The 13,755-nt window shown below is 35.7% G+C and overlaps 3 protein-coding genes and 1 long non-coding RNA gene across 6 annotated transcripts; 3 read left to right on the top strand and 1 right to left on the bottom strand.

The window, feature by feature from the left end:
• Nucleotides 1–583: 583 nt before the first annotated feature.
• LOC135143033 (uncharacterized) lies at nucleotides 584–1,013 on the bottom strand. Its single transcript, XR_010282664.1, has 2 exons — nucleotides 800–1,013; nucleotides 584–731 (listed from the first exon to the last, which is right to left on the bottom strand). It is a non-coding gene; the product is annotated as an uncharacterized LOC135143033 (long non-coding RNA).
• Nucleotides 1,014–3,470: 2,457 nt separating this feature from the next.
• LOC135142990 (uncharacterized) lies at nucleotides 3,471–11,174 on the top strand. Its single transcript, XM_064074813.1, has 9 exons — nucleotides 3,471–4,242; nucleotides 4,291–4,808; nucleotides 4,866–5,028; nucleotides 5,076–5,363; nucleotides 5,410–5,933; nucleotides 9,063–9,204; nucleotides 9,252–9,769; nucleotides 9,829–9,988; nucleotides 10,038–11,174. The coding sequence occupies exons 1-9, from the start codon at nucleotides 4,135–4,137 to the stop codon at nucleotides 10,845–10,847; spliced, it is 3,231 nt and encodes a 1,076-aa protein (XP_063930883.1). The 5' UTR covers nucleotides 3,471–4,134; the 3' UTR covers nucleotides 10,848–11,174.
• Nucleotides 6,889–8,723, top strand: LOC135142986 (uncharacterized). Of its 2 annotated transcripts, none has more exons than XM_064074807.1 (4): nucleotides 6,889–7,046; nucleotides 7,090–7,607; nucleotides 7,655–8,105; nucleotides 8,152–8,723. In XM_064074807.1, the coding sequence occupies exons 1-4, from the start codon at nucleotides 6,939–6,941 to the stop codon at nucleotides 8,668–8,670; spliced, it is 1,596 nt and encodes a 531-aa protein (XP_063930877.1). In that variant the 5' UTR covers nucleotides 6,889–6,938; the 3' UTR covers nucleotides 8,671–8,723. The 2 variants fall into 2 exon arrangements, with proteins under 2 accessions (XP_063930877.1, XP_063930878.1); XM_064074808.1 differs by having other exon boundaries at nucleotides 6,956–7,046; nucleotides 7,104–7,607.
• Nucleotides 11,175–11,244: 70 nt separating the features above from the next.
• On the top strand, nucleotides 11,245–13,642 carry LOC135142985 (luciferin 4-monooxygenase-like). 2 transcript variants are annotated; one of them, XM_064074806.1, is made up of 4 exons: nucleotides 11,245–11,645; nucleotides 11,781–11,899; nucleotides 11,948–12,959; nucleotides 13,018–13,642. In XM_064074806.1, the coding sequence occupies exons 1-4, from the start codon at nucleotides 11,627–11,629 to the stop codon at nucleotides 13,536–13,538; spliced, it is 1,671 nt and encodes a 556-aa protein (XP_063930876.1). In that variant the 5' UTR covers nucleotides 11,245–11,626; the 3' UTR covers nucleotides 13,539–13,642. The 2 variants fall into 2 exon arrangements, with proteins under 2 accessions (XP_063930876.1, XP_063930875.1); XM_064074805.1 differs by having other exon boundaries at nucleotides 11,246–11,645; nucleotides 11,778–11,899.
• The last annotated feature ends 113 nt before the right edge of the window (nucleotides 13,643–13,755 follow it).

Here is a 13,755-nt window from a genome sequence, read left to right as displayed (position 1 = left end):
TACGATTTTCCTAGTATATTTTGAGGTAACGCCATCAAAATTTTGGTGGGGATGGATAGACAAATTTTAGTTAGCAATCTACCAGGCTGATGATAAGCATGTGTTAAACTTAGAGCAATGAGTTTAGTAGTTTCAATGATAACTTGCAAAGTTTTGTTGTACAAACGTTGCTTCGTTGCACTCTGCTGTTAATTCCCGTTCTCATTTACTTAGCCGTTTTACTAATTACGTTTTCGTTAATTGTATTTATGGAATAAGTGACGATTAATTTCACTGATTATCACCCGCCACCGAGTCCCGAAGATCCAGCGCATCATGATTACATTTGTTCAGACTGGTGTCGGTGTCGGTGTCGAACTCGACATCCTATTCCGGCGCGCGTCGTATACGTGTTCTATAATACGAAAAGATGGGAGTTAAAACTCCAAAAAATAATACTAATTAATAAGATGCTGCTATTTTATTTATACTTACAGCCAAAGTGCTTACAAGTTGTACCTAACAAATTTGCCTGCAAAATTTCCATCAAAATTAACGACTGAGCATAAATCGACAGTTTCAGCAATCTTCTTTTTTAACACACTTTCCTTGTGAGTTCCGGAGGTAATTATCTTTACACTGGCAACCTATTTTGCAAGAAGCTATACATATTTGGGGTCCTCTGTGCTCGCAAGTGGGAGGGCAGTGAGTACCACATGTAGTGTGAACTTCATTGTCGCCACATTTTTCATCTGTATTTAAAATAATAGTAATTTTAAAACACTTATTAAATGTATTTTTATAATAAAGCTTGCCCTACCAGCAAAAGTGGTAAAAATGAGGACACTTAAAACCAAAACACACCAAGTTATCTTCATGTTGACACGATGAAACATACAATACGATATTTTTTCTATTCCGTATTTATATATGATTCCATTTGTTTATTGATTTTTTTTGTTTAATACTTGGAACTCTTGCATGAATAAGGTTAACAAGATGTTGTGTAACTTTTAAAGATAAGAGCATCTCAGTTAGTATGCGATGAAAAACCGGTTTATGATAGCCCAGCTTTAATTTGTTGCTAATTGAAGGACACAATTGTCCAAATAAATATAGTTATTTATAGTGCACCAGCGTCGTTACCAACTGCTTGCTATTTTTCTGATCGCTAGTTGTTGTACAAAAGTTTATTTTGCAGAAAAATTAGGAAAGTGAATGTGGATATCATTCAAAATAATTTTTGAGTTGATCATTTCTCAGAAATTTCAGTATTATGATTTTATTTGCGAACGTGTCATATTATTACAGATATTTTTAGAATTTTTGATATATAAGTATGTATTTACAAAACAGATAACGCTTTTGTTTTAATTTATGTATAAAATTTTATCTCTCACTAGCCCCTACCATTTATCTCAACTCAAATACGTCAAACTTTATACTTAAAAACAAACTTTATGAATGGAAAAGTTAATTAGGCACATTCTAATGGCGAAATGCATTACATTGTTTAACTAAAAGAGAGACACTTTGGTTTGCGTATTTTTTATTACGCATTAGTTAAATATAAAAAAAATAACCTGTACATTTATTACTATCTATTTTTCTACTTGTAGTTTATCACTGTTGAACAACAAATCAGAGGGACCAGATGCTTGCCGAACGATAAATTTTGTACGACGTCAGTTAATATAAGAAACAAAAAGGAAACGATACAAAAATCAGGAAGAGAAAATATAAGGAGAAAATTGTTTGCTGTCGTGTCCATCCGTGTTATTATCGGTGGCCAAGCATGGACACTAACAAAATTATTTATTTGGGTGTAGGCCCATTTCCTTGGAAATGGATAGCTAAATTGCAATCAGGGAGAGGTAATAAGTAAAATGTAGTCTTCATTTAACAAGTATATTAAATCTAAATTCAAACAGAATTAATGGTAAAAATTGTAAGTCCCAGACAAAGATTAAATATAAATACATTCTTAAGGCTACGAATCCAAAAATCGTATTTTGACGCGTCCGCTAAATAATCCCTACCTACTTGATAAAACAAAACTAAAAGAGTTACTATTCACTTCAATTATTTAAATACATGACAATCAACTGTTACTACAAAGGGCCAAATATCAATGTCTCCTTAAAGTTAAATTAAACGAAAACGTTACTTGAAATATCCTTTAAATATCGTTTCCCTATCCCTGATTAATAAGATATTAGCATAACACTTAAATTAATTGGCAGTAAATATTACAAGTATGACGTTAAATTGATATGGACGTATGAGGTCCAATTTGCAAATGATACCTTTCACAAGGATCATTCCCTATTACCCTAAGTCGCAGTAATGAAATTTGGAATGATTAGCATTTCCATAAACAAATTAAAAAGAATAAAAGAAACTGTTCAAAAATCATGGAAGGAAGTTTCCGGACCTTAGAGCAAAAATAACAAATGACAATACTACATATTTTCATAAATGCGCGATTAATCGGGAAGTCTTAAAGCTTTTATTAAGGTACACGGGTTATCCGGAAATCCCCCCAAGATTCGTCAAAATTCCGAGATTCACATTAAAACAGGGACCGCAGAGAGCAGTGACCGCTTTCGTTATCTTCATCATTTTGTTAATGGCGTTTGCATTTGAGCGACAGACTAGTAACCCATCTCTCAGATAATTCCTCAGTTCTGAGTTGATAAACGTTCGCCCTTTCGATGACAGTAATGGACCATTCCCCAATTTAACAAGTTAAATTTTTCGTATAATGACGGAGGTCCAGGTTAATCACACATCAGTCGATTATCGAAGAAGGCACAGAAGCAAGATAACACATGCATGACGGTTTAAATTTAGATTCTTTCACTTACAAAAAACCATGGAACTTTTCTAAGTCTTCCTTCGCAATTTCGGGCAAGGAACTACCAGCTGGACAAGGCTTCAGCACGGCTCTACTTGGGTATCGATCGTTGTAGGTACTTCTCGTCTTCGTGGCACACTGGATTCGACTTCTTCGACTTCTTCGATTTCCTCTCGATTTTGCGCCCTTTTATACTGCGTTGTTCTCATTAATTATGTCTTTGGTGGCATCTTTATGAGTGCACGTGTTGCATCGTGGTATTCGTATTTGGGTCAGTTGATAAGAATGCAATCCTTTTGGGCTTTATTTAGAGGTTTTATAAGTCTTAGTTTCGTTGTTCCGAGAATTTCGTCAGACTGATAAGTCGCAAAATAGATTGATGGTAATGCGTGAGATTTGGTTTGTTTTATGCTTCTTTTATCTTGCGTTGCGTTATTGTGTAACGCCTTTGGTAGTTAATTTGATGTGATTTATTTGGTGTTGGTTCCTCTGTGCTTTTAATTGAATGTCGTTAGAATCACGTGCCAACGTTGTGGATTCTTCTTTGTCTTGTTATCATGTTAACGTCACATGCTGTCGCCATCTTGGCACTTTTGCTTGGGTGTGGTATTTAGCTAGGGTTGACTGAGTGAGTACTTCTCAATGGTGTGCGAATATAGGTTTGCAATTATCTGGTGGTTGGGTAATACATACGCGATTGGACATGCGCAATTTGCTTATTTTTTGCGAATATGCGAATTTAGTCTTTGAGTTAGAAAATTATGTTCTGAAGTTTCTTATTGCGGTTTTTTTGCGGTTTCCCTTCAAGGGTGGACCGTCACATTGCGTCACATATTAAATATAATTATTATATAGTTATAACAATTAAAATGTTTACCTTTAGAAAAAAATAATAAATTAATCTTCATTGAAGAATACCCTCTAATATGCGTACTCAATTCGTTGTGATTGAGAAGCGTAAATAACTTTACAACGCACAAAAAATATTTGATCGATTAGCACTGTGGATTCCTTTTTTATAAAAAAAAAGTTGAAAAAACTAAAACTGATCCAATGTCTCGGAGAAATCTTTGCAAGATATACAGTAATAGATATTCAATATTAAAAAAAAAGATGGCTGTATTTACTGGCTCACTTATCATTAAATTTAAAGAATAAATCATAACGAGTTTCAAACGTCCAAGGTTTTTTCTAAGACTGTACTTAAGAGAGTAAATATTGACAGATAAGCAACATTTCTTTTATCAGTGTTATACACAATTAATTTAAGAACGGTCCACTTTCGACCCAGTCACAAAATGCCTGGAAAAATTTTAACTCGGCCTAACCTAAGTTCCATCCCCCTTTCCACCATGGGTGAATTTTGCTTTCAAACGGCAAAACAATTTGAAAATCGAATATGCCATGTACGTAAGTACCCATAACGGTACTACTTTTCAAATTCGGATTTTTAGATTGACGCCATCACCAATCAACACGAAACCTACTTTGGATTCAATCAAAGAAGTATCAGAGTAGCTCTTGCGATGACGAAACTCGGAGTGGTACCTCAAGATGTGGTGGTAATCTGTAGTACCATAACTCTAGATACACCGGTACCACTGGTAGCGTCTTTTTATATCAGAGCTATAGTAGCCAATTTAGATCCAAGTTTGTCAGTGAGGCAGACATCTCACTTGCTATCTTTGGTTTCTCCAAAAATAATTTTCGTGGAAGAAGCGTCTGTCAATTTAATTGAAAAAAGTTTATTAGAGGCAAAACTTGAAACAGAAGTCGTAGTTTTTGGGGAGTCTGAGAAATATAAAACATTTTCGTCGTTGAATCAACCACAAACTAACGAACATGAATTTCGTCCTAAATCTGCAGATGTTGAAGAAACCTGTATTTTGATCTTCAGTAGTGGTAGCACAGGTCTTCCAAAAGCTATCTGTCATAGTCACCGTAGCTTTTTAACAGCGTCATACAACTTTTAGTAAGTGCACTAAAATTTTAATCATTTTGATTGATTAGTGATTAATATATAATTTAGTAAATCAGGAAGTAAATTCGACACTATTCTCTCCTTTTCTTCTTTCTACTGGGTTTCGGCAATGATTTTTCTGGTTACTTCTTTCATACATGGTGGCCGGCGAATCCTTTGCGGTAGTACTGTAAAACCTAAACAACTTTTCCACAACATTGAAAAATACAAGGTAGGTACCGTATTGTTCTGTTTGTCTCTTTGAAGATTTTTTTTTAGATAACTTTTATATTTTTGGCCCCTGTTTTAACCTACGGCGCCACAAATTTCCCCGATTACAAAAATTATGACACATCTTCGCTCTACACGGTTTTGTGCGGTGGTACCGCTATAAGTGCCACGCAACTGCGTAAAGTACACACCGTTTTTGAGCATTCCGATGTTATTTTCGCTTACGGTTTAACCGAAACCGGTTTACTCACTTTATTTGATCCCACAACAGACAAAGAGCTCATAACTCGGAAAATTGGTTGTTGTGGAAAAGTCACTTTCGGATGCACCCTCAAAGTAAGTATCCCAATATTGTCACTGTAAAAATTAAAAGAAGTGTCAGATTGTAGACGTGGAAACTAATGAAATACTAGGTACGAATCAAAAGGGCGAAATCCGCCTCAAGTCTTCGACGATGATGAAAGAGTACTATCGGGCAGACAGTTCGCAAGATTTTGACGAAGAAGGTTTTTTGAAAACTGGAGATATAGGATACTACGACGAAGACGAATGTCTGTATGTTGTGGACAGACTCAAAGAGATGTTCAAGTACTTGTCGTGGCATATAGTACCAACCGCCATTGAAAATGTTTTGTTTGAACATCCGGGAGTTAAAGAAGCTATAGTTTTCGGTTTACCAAAAAATGAAGAAGAAGGAGAAGTACCGACTGCTAGCGTTGTTTTAGAAGACGGTTGTCGAGTTACCGAGAAAGAAATTGAAGAGTTTGTAGCCGGAAAAGTCTCAGATAAAGAAAAGCTCAGAGGTGGAGTTTATTTTGTGAAATCAATCCCTCGAACGCCGACTGGAAAAGTGATGCGAAAGAAAATTCGAGATGATTTAATTCAGAGTTTGGAAATAAATAAATCGTAACGACAAAATTGTACTTCATTTAGTTCAGTTATCTGAAAATGGATGTTTTTAAAAATAAAATGATTATTATGTTATATTATTTATGATAATAAATAAGTTAAAAACAAGTCTTTTGATCCTTAATCAGAATTTAAAACAACAATTAAACACTTATTAATAGCAACTGTAATTAATATAAGTCTATTATCAACTTGTATTATGATTTTTCAGATCACACATTTTGATTAGATAGGTACTCTCGTTGTAAACAAGATGTGTTTAGAATTTTAACTTTTTTGATATATGTACTTTAAAAACAAGGTGGATCTATAAATTTTAGGTGAATTTTTTTTGGGCGAAATCGAATTTTATATTTCTTAAAAATAGGGCAGGATACTTAAAATTTGAAGTTTTTCAAAAAAGATGCCTTAAAAACAGGGTAAAATTGTTAAAAATGTTACTTTTTATATCCTTGAAATATTTGGTTTTTTAAATATACCTTTTAAATCAAGGTAAAATCCTTAAAAAATTGTTGTGTATTGAAGGGGCCCTACTAGTACCTACAAACTTAAAAACAAGCGGAAATGTTTTGAAATTTTAACTTTTTTAATATACTTTAAAAACAGGGAAGAATCTTTAAAAAAGTATTGTGTTCTCAAGGGGCTCTCCTAGTAGTCCTAGAATATAGAGTTAAATGAAATTGAGAACAATAGCTAAAAATATTGTAATGAAACGGTCTGGCTTCATTTTTATACAAAATTGTCATTAAGCACTGAAAAATAACTGATAATTTTATTACATCTTTCAAAGTACACTCCATCTGGTACCACTTTTCCCCTGTTGTGCATGTTGCAAGAAAGCAATTTAAATAAATCTTAGCTTAAGTGCCATTTATCTCTGTTAGCTATTATTTAACTACTGTACATGACGCGATTACTTAAGATAAAAATTCAATGCCAAACAGTGAACGAAAATAGAAGAAGACAAAGTAGCACTAGTTTTATCAGTTGAGTGTAAGCACAATGAGCGACAACATCTTGAAAGGTCCTATTCTAGATTACGTTCCATGTACCACCTTGGGGCAGTTTTTTTTCGAAGCTACTAAAAAGTACGAAAATCGTATTTGCCAGGTACTTAATATTTTTTGTGAACTTTCTTTGTAATACAATACAGATCGATGTACTTAGAGATCAACATGAAACTTATTCCTCCGTGAGAAAAAGGAGTACCAGAGTTGCTTTAGAAATGCAAAAGAGAGGTATTACTTTTGAAGATGTGGTAGTTACGTGCTCTTCAAGTACCATAGATACTGCTATACCAATATTGGCTACTTTTTATCTAGGAGCTAAAATTGCTAATTTGGATATTACTTTGTCCGTTAGACAAGTTACACATCTGCTGTCTCTTGTATCCCCAAAGATGATTTTTGTTGAAGAGTCTGCTGTTGGCTTAATCGAAAAGAGTGTAGAGAATGCCAGTTTGAAAGCAGAAATAGTAGTCTTTGGAGAATCGCCAAACTATAGTACTTTCACCGATTTTGTAAAACCTCAGGAAAATGAAGACCAGTTTAAACCCGTCGTTGTTGATTTAGAAGAGACCACAGTTATGTATTTTAGTAGTGGTACTACCGGCCTTCCCAAAGCTATCTGCCATAGCAATCGCAGTGTTCTACATTTTGCCTTCTCTTTTGAGTAAGTCGCAAAAAAGAGTATTCTCGTTCTAATGTTTTCTATTTCAGCAATTCCACCGAACACCTGGACGCAGTTCTTTCTTTCAGTTCTTTCTACTGGATAACGGCAATGATTTTCCTTACTTCCATATTTATAAGCGGTGGACATAGAATCATTTGCGGAAATAAAGTAGAAGCTGAAAGAACCTTCAACATCATCGAAAAATACAAAGTAACTTACATGTTTGTAGCACCAATACTATCTTATCAACTTACAAACTTTGACAATTATCAGTCCTACGATACTTCCTCGCTTCGTACTATTATGACGGCTGGTACTGCTTTGAGTACCACTCAGTTTATTAAACTGAGCACTATTTTCCCCGGAGTCGATATTATTGGTTGCTATGGGCAAACAGAAGTTTGCGTAATCTCAATGTTTGATACTAAATCCGACAAGAAGCTCATTCGTGTGAAAAATCAATCTTCTGGTAAAGTTATTACCGGAATTACGCTTAAGGTACTTTTGATTTTTTTCTAAATCAAGACTAAATTTGCAATTACAGATAGTTGACCCCGACACTAACAAAATCATGAGTCGTTATCAAAATGGCGAGATACGAGTGAAATCCTCTGCTATTATGAAAGGTTATTACAGAGCCGATAGTACCGAAGTCTTCGACGGTGAAGGTTTTCTGAAAACGGGAGACGTGGGATATTTCGATGAAGATGGTTGCGTATACATCGTTGAAAGGTTGAAAGAGATGTTTAAGTATTTGTCTTGGCATATAGTACCGACAGCTATAGAGTCAATACTTTTTGAGCATCCTGGTGTTAAGGAAGCTGTTGTTTTTGGTTTTCCCAAAAACGAAGAAGAAGGAGAACTCCCTGCAGCTTGTATTGTTGTTAATGAAGGTTTCTGTGTTACTGAAAAAGAAATTGAAGAATTTGTTGCGAATAGGGTTTCCGATAGGGAAAAATTGAGGGGAGGAGTGTACTTTGTAAAGGAAATCCCCAAAACGCCGAGCGGAAAAGCGATGAGAAAAGAAGTGCGCAAGTCTGTAATAAACTCCCCCAATAAGTAAATTCAAAACATATAAAACTGATTAGAAATAAATAAAGAATAGTTTTTCTCATTTTTATAGATTTATAAATATAGGTGATATAAAACACAAACGGTCTCCATCCCTTCAACAATTTTTATCTTAATTGTGTGTAATAAACCACAAACTAAATCTTTCGTGATTAAAGGGTACATACAAACTACTCTATTCGAGATTGGTGCATTTGCTCAAACCAAACAAGGTCATTCAAAATATAGTCACGCTATAACTAAAAGCCAAATTATTCGTAATTACTTAATTACGGTCTTTCCAAAGTTCTTTTGTACTCTACAAAATAACATGCAACCAAAGTACCACCTGCTAATTACGCTCACACGCAACTTTTTTTTCACTGTAGTACCAGTAAAATAAACATTCATCTTCAAGCTAATACAAAGTAAAGTCAGAATGACAGACGACATTCTAGAAGGCTCAGCCCTAAAGCACCATGTTACTTCTAGCATGGGACAATTTTTCTTCGATCAGGCAGAACGCTTTAGCGATAGAATATGCCAGGTAAAACCTTTTTTTTTTCGCCTTTAAACAATAACAATTTTTTCTAGATCGACACCAGATTGAATAAAAAAGAAACGTATTCTGATGTTAAACAAAGAAGTGTTAGAGCAGCCCTCGCGCTGCAGAACAGAGGTGTCATTTCAGAGGATGTCGTAGTACTGTGTACTAAACTCACTCTTGATAATGTCGTACCAATCGTGGCTTCATTTTTCTTAGGTGCTAAATTAGCAAATTTAGATCCTTCGTTGTCTGTACGACAAACCACACACTTGTTGTCTTTAGTATCACCGAAGATAATTTTCGTGGAAGAAGAATCGCTGGGGTTAATTGAAGAAAGTCTGGCTTTTGCAAATTTGAAAGCTGAGATTGTTGTTTTTGGAAAATCTTCAAAGTACTCGACTTTTTCGGAATTCGTTAAACCGCAAGAAAATGAAAATAAGTTCAAACCTACTAGCGTGGACATTCATGACATTGCGGTTATTTTTTTCAGTAGTGGTACCACCGGTCTTCCAAAGGCGATCTGTCACAGCCACCATAGCTTCTTGAATGTGGGATACTCTTTCATGTAAGTATTATTAATAATCATTAATCCAACATGTGGATTTAATAATAACATAATTTAAGTCAATCTGGTATAAACTGTGACGTCATTTTGTCCTTCACATCGTTTTATTGGGTGTCTGCAATGATCATTCTCACCACTTCGTTCATAGTCGGAGGTCACCGCATCTTCTGCGGTCCGATGGACGCTGAAAAAACTTTCACAATAATAGATAAATACAAAGTACCAACTTCACACACTGCAGAATATGGTAGTAATTCTTCATTTCTAGGTAACCATGTTATTCTTAGCCCCAATTCTCACTTACAAACTCACAAACTTTGACGGTCGTCATTCCTACGACACCTCCTCTCTCAAACACATCACAACCGGAGGTACTCCGATCAGTGCCACCCAGTTAGAACGCATATCTACCGTTTTCAACCACTCCGACATACTCTTCGTCTACGGCTGTACGGAAGCTGGCATCGTAAGTACATTTAACCCAATCACGGAGCAAGTACTCATGCGTACCAAACTCGGTTCTTGCGGCAAGGCAGCCCCCGGTATGACCATCAAGATTGTTGATGTATCCACCAATCAAACACTCGGAGCTAATCAAAAAGGCGAGGTTTGTGTGAAATCGTGTACCACGATGGAAGGGTACTACAAAGCTGCCAGTACCGCAGCTTTTGACAGTGATGGTTTTCTGAAAACTGGCGATATAGGATACTATGACTCCGACGGGTGTTTGTATGTTATTGAAAGACTGAAAGAGATGTTTAAGTATTTGTCTTGGCATGTGGTACCATCGTCGATAGAGGCGGTACTCCTTGAACATCCTGGGATTAAGGAAGCTGTGGTTTTTGGGACACCGAAGAGCGAAGAAGAGGGAGAAGTGCCGACGGCTTGTGTTATTTTGAAGGAAAAGGGTTGTGTGCGGGAGGAAGAAATTGAAGAGTTTGTGGAGAAGAGGGTTTCGGATTACGAGAGGCTGAGAGGAGGGGTGATTTTTGTTGATGAGTTGCAGAAAACCCCGAGTGGGAAGCTGATGAGGAAGGAAATTAGGAACAATATCCTACGGGAAACTACAAAGCTATAATTGTTGTTTCAGTTGTTGAGGTTTAAATTTTAATCTGTTTGGTGTTTTGATGGCGGAGCCGGATATTTGTAATTGTAGGTTTGAAATTGAAATCATTGTGCATTACGTAACGCTTGTATTTTTAATATACCTGAATTTAAAATTCCTCTTCATTGTTATAAAAAAATACCATGCAAATTTTAGAAGAAGCTGTATATTTTTTGATACTCTAGTTATAATAAAATATTGATGTGCTGGTTTTTCCTGTTGATATTTATTCCAGTAGAAAGATGTCAGTGAAATGAATAATTAATTTTTCAAATTAAATTTAAATAAAATCAACTCGATCCTTAGCTGCGTATGTTATCATGAAAATGATGCTGGCAATATTTATCCGCATTGAAACCACTTAGTCATCGTGTGTAATTTTTTGTACCCACATAGCTCGCAGAGCTCGTTTATCTCGTAATAAATTCATAATATAACAATAAAACAAAATCAGAGTTCATCTATTGAACGTAAATGAAGCATTACCAGTAAGCAATAAAATTAAATACTACTGTAAACAAAAAATAACAACAATGAATTGCCCAAAAATACTCCGTTTACAAACACATCAACTTCGGACTTATCGCGTGATTGTTTGTGATAAGAACAAAGTGATAGTGGAGATTAACAGTGATTAAACAATAAAACTAGAGATGCCCTACATGCAAACTATTTATTGTTGATAAAAAAAAACAAGGCTAAGCTACCTACCTACGAACGTGGCTTGTGATAGCGTCCTTAAATTTTCAAAAATGAACCTAAATAAATATGGTGAGTTTAAACAGAAAATCCACATCTGATACGCACTCCACATATTGAAATTTCTTTACACAAAAAAATCAAAAGCAGAAACCATCAGTCAGTTATGCTGTGTTCATTTTAACACGTGACAATCTATTTCAGAAGACATCACCATTTCGAATGACTATATAATCACTACTGCAGATGCACCAATAGAACCCACTCAAAGTTTGGGAGCTGCTATGTTCACCAACCTAAGGCTAAACCAAGAGAGCATAGCACAGGTACCCATCTACCAACTATTATCAACTAAATACACCATTTTTTAATAGATTGACGCCAAAACCGGCCAACAAGACACCTTTGGTCAACTTCTGCAACGTTCTATCCGAACTGTTCTTCATATGAGAGACAAAGGTATAACCCGTGACCATATCATCACCCTTTGCGCTAAGAATAACCTTAACGTTGGAGTACCATACATTGCCACACAATTCCTTGGTGCTAAAATGGCCTCAATCGACCCGTCCTTCTCACCACAAGAAATGAATCATCTTCTTAACACGGTACGTCCGAAAATTATTTTCGCAACTTCCGAGTCAGTACGGGCTATTGGCGAAGTGCTGAAAGAGATTTCTCTAGATGCAGAACTAGTGGTTTTGGGGAAAAGTACCAAACATACTGAGTTTTCAGAGTTTCTTAAGCCTCATGCAGACGAAGATAAGTTCGAACCTGTTGAAATACACGATTTGAAAGAAACGGCACTTATTTATTTTAGTAGCGGTACTACCGGTTTGCCTAAAGGTATCTGTTTAAACCACTACGGTTTTCTGGGACATTCCTTAAATAGCAAAGTTTCGAAAAACGTGGATGAGGAGTGGTTTGCTTCGGTACTACCGCGAATGTCGTTCCCTCCAACTATTCTTCTTTATACTTCCCAGTACTGGATTTCGGCTGGGGCGATGCTGTTGAGTTCGATTCTTGAAGGATACTGTCGTTTAATTTGTGAAGATTTCGATGGAAAAGAAATTTGGAATTTATTTCAAAGATTTAAGCCATCAGTACTCTTACTGACTCCTGTTCAAGCAATAGAGATGTTGGTAAATAAGAGAATAGATGTTGATGTTAGCTGCATCATAAGTATCATAATAATAGGAAGTGCTATTTCCAAAGAATACGTTTTAAAATTAAGAAGTACCTTTCCACAGACTGATATTTATAGTGGATACGGACAAACCGAAGTTTGTGGACCCGTCGTTATGTTTAAACCTATGGACAAACATCACAGGGAACTAAGTAAAAGGTCCGACAAGATAGAGTCTGTGGGTCTTCCTATGCCCGGTACTTCATACAAGGTATGTATGTACTACTAACAAAATATTTCAATACCCCAATTTCATACCACGATTGCGGGTTGTGGACACCGAAACCGGCGAACACTTAGGACCCAATCAACGGGGCGAACTCCTCCTCAAATCCAAATTCACAATGAATGGATATTACAAAGTTGACTCTTCAGACACTTTTGATAAAGACGGTTGGCTGAAAACTGGCGACATCGTGTACTACGATACAGACCTGTGTTTTTATATTGTGGATAGGATAAAAGAAGCCTTCAAGTACCAAGGATGGTTTATAGCACCCACTGTTCTCGAAAACGTGTTGCTTGAACATCCTGCCGTCAAATTAGCAGTAGTGATCGGCATACCGCACAATGATGGTCATCACCCTATGGGTTTGGTAGTCCTTAATGATGATTCCGAAGTTAGCGAAAACGAACTTGAGAAGTTTGTAGAAGACCGAGTGCCGGAAAGGCAGAGATTGAGAGCTGGTGTTAGGTTTATTAAATTGGTTCCTGTTACGGTTACGGGAAAAGTTAAGAGGTCGCAGCTGAAACAAATGGTTTTAGGAGGAAAATTATAAGTTTTTAAGAACTTTTTTGCTTATTAAGTATTATTACAATTTTTCACACAAATTGCATAATATATAAATTTGAATAGAGCTTAAACAATAAAAAAATATACATATGTAGGCATATTGTAATGATTACCTCTAAATTTGATAGGCGGAATGAAATAAAAATCGTTTCTATATATCTTAGTTTCCACATAACACATGTATTAAAAAAATACTCCTATTA

This window comes from Zophobas morio, unplaced genomic scaffold (assembly GCF_036711695.1).
Source record: "Zophobas morio isolate AGI-343-1 ecotype UQ-CSIRO unplaced genomic scaffold, CSIRO_AGI_Zmor_V1 ptg000057l, whole genome shotgun sequence".
Classification (NCBI taxonomy): domain Eukaryota; kingdom Metazoa; phylum Arthropoda; class Insecta; order Coleoptera; family Tenebrionidae; genus Zophobas; species Zophobas morio.
This window is presented reverse-complemented; position numbering and strand designations above follow the sequence as displayed.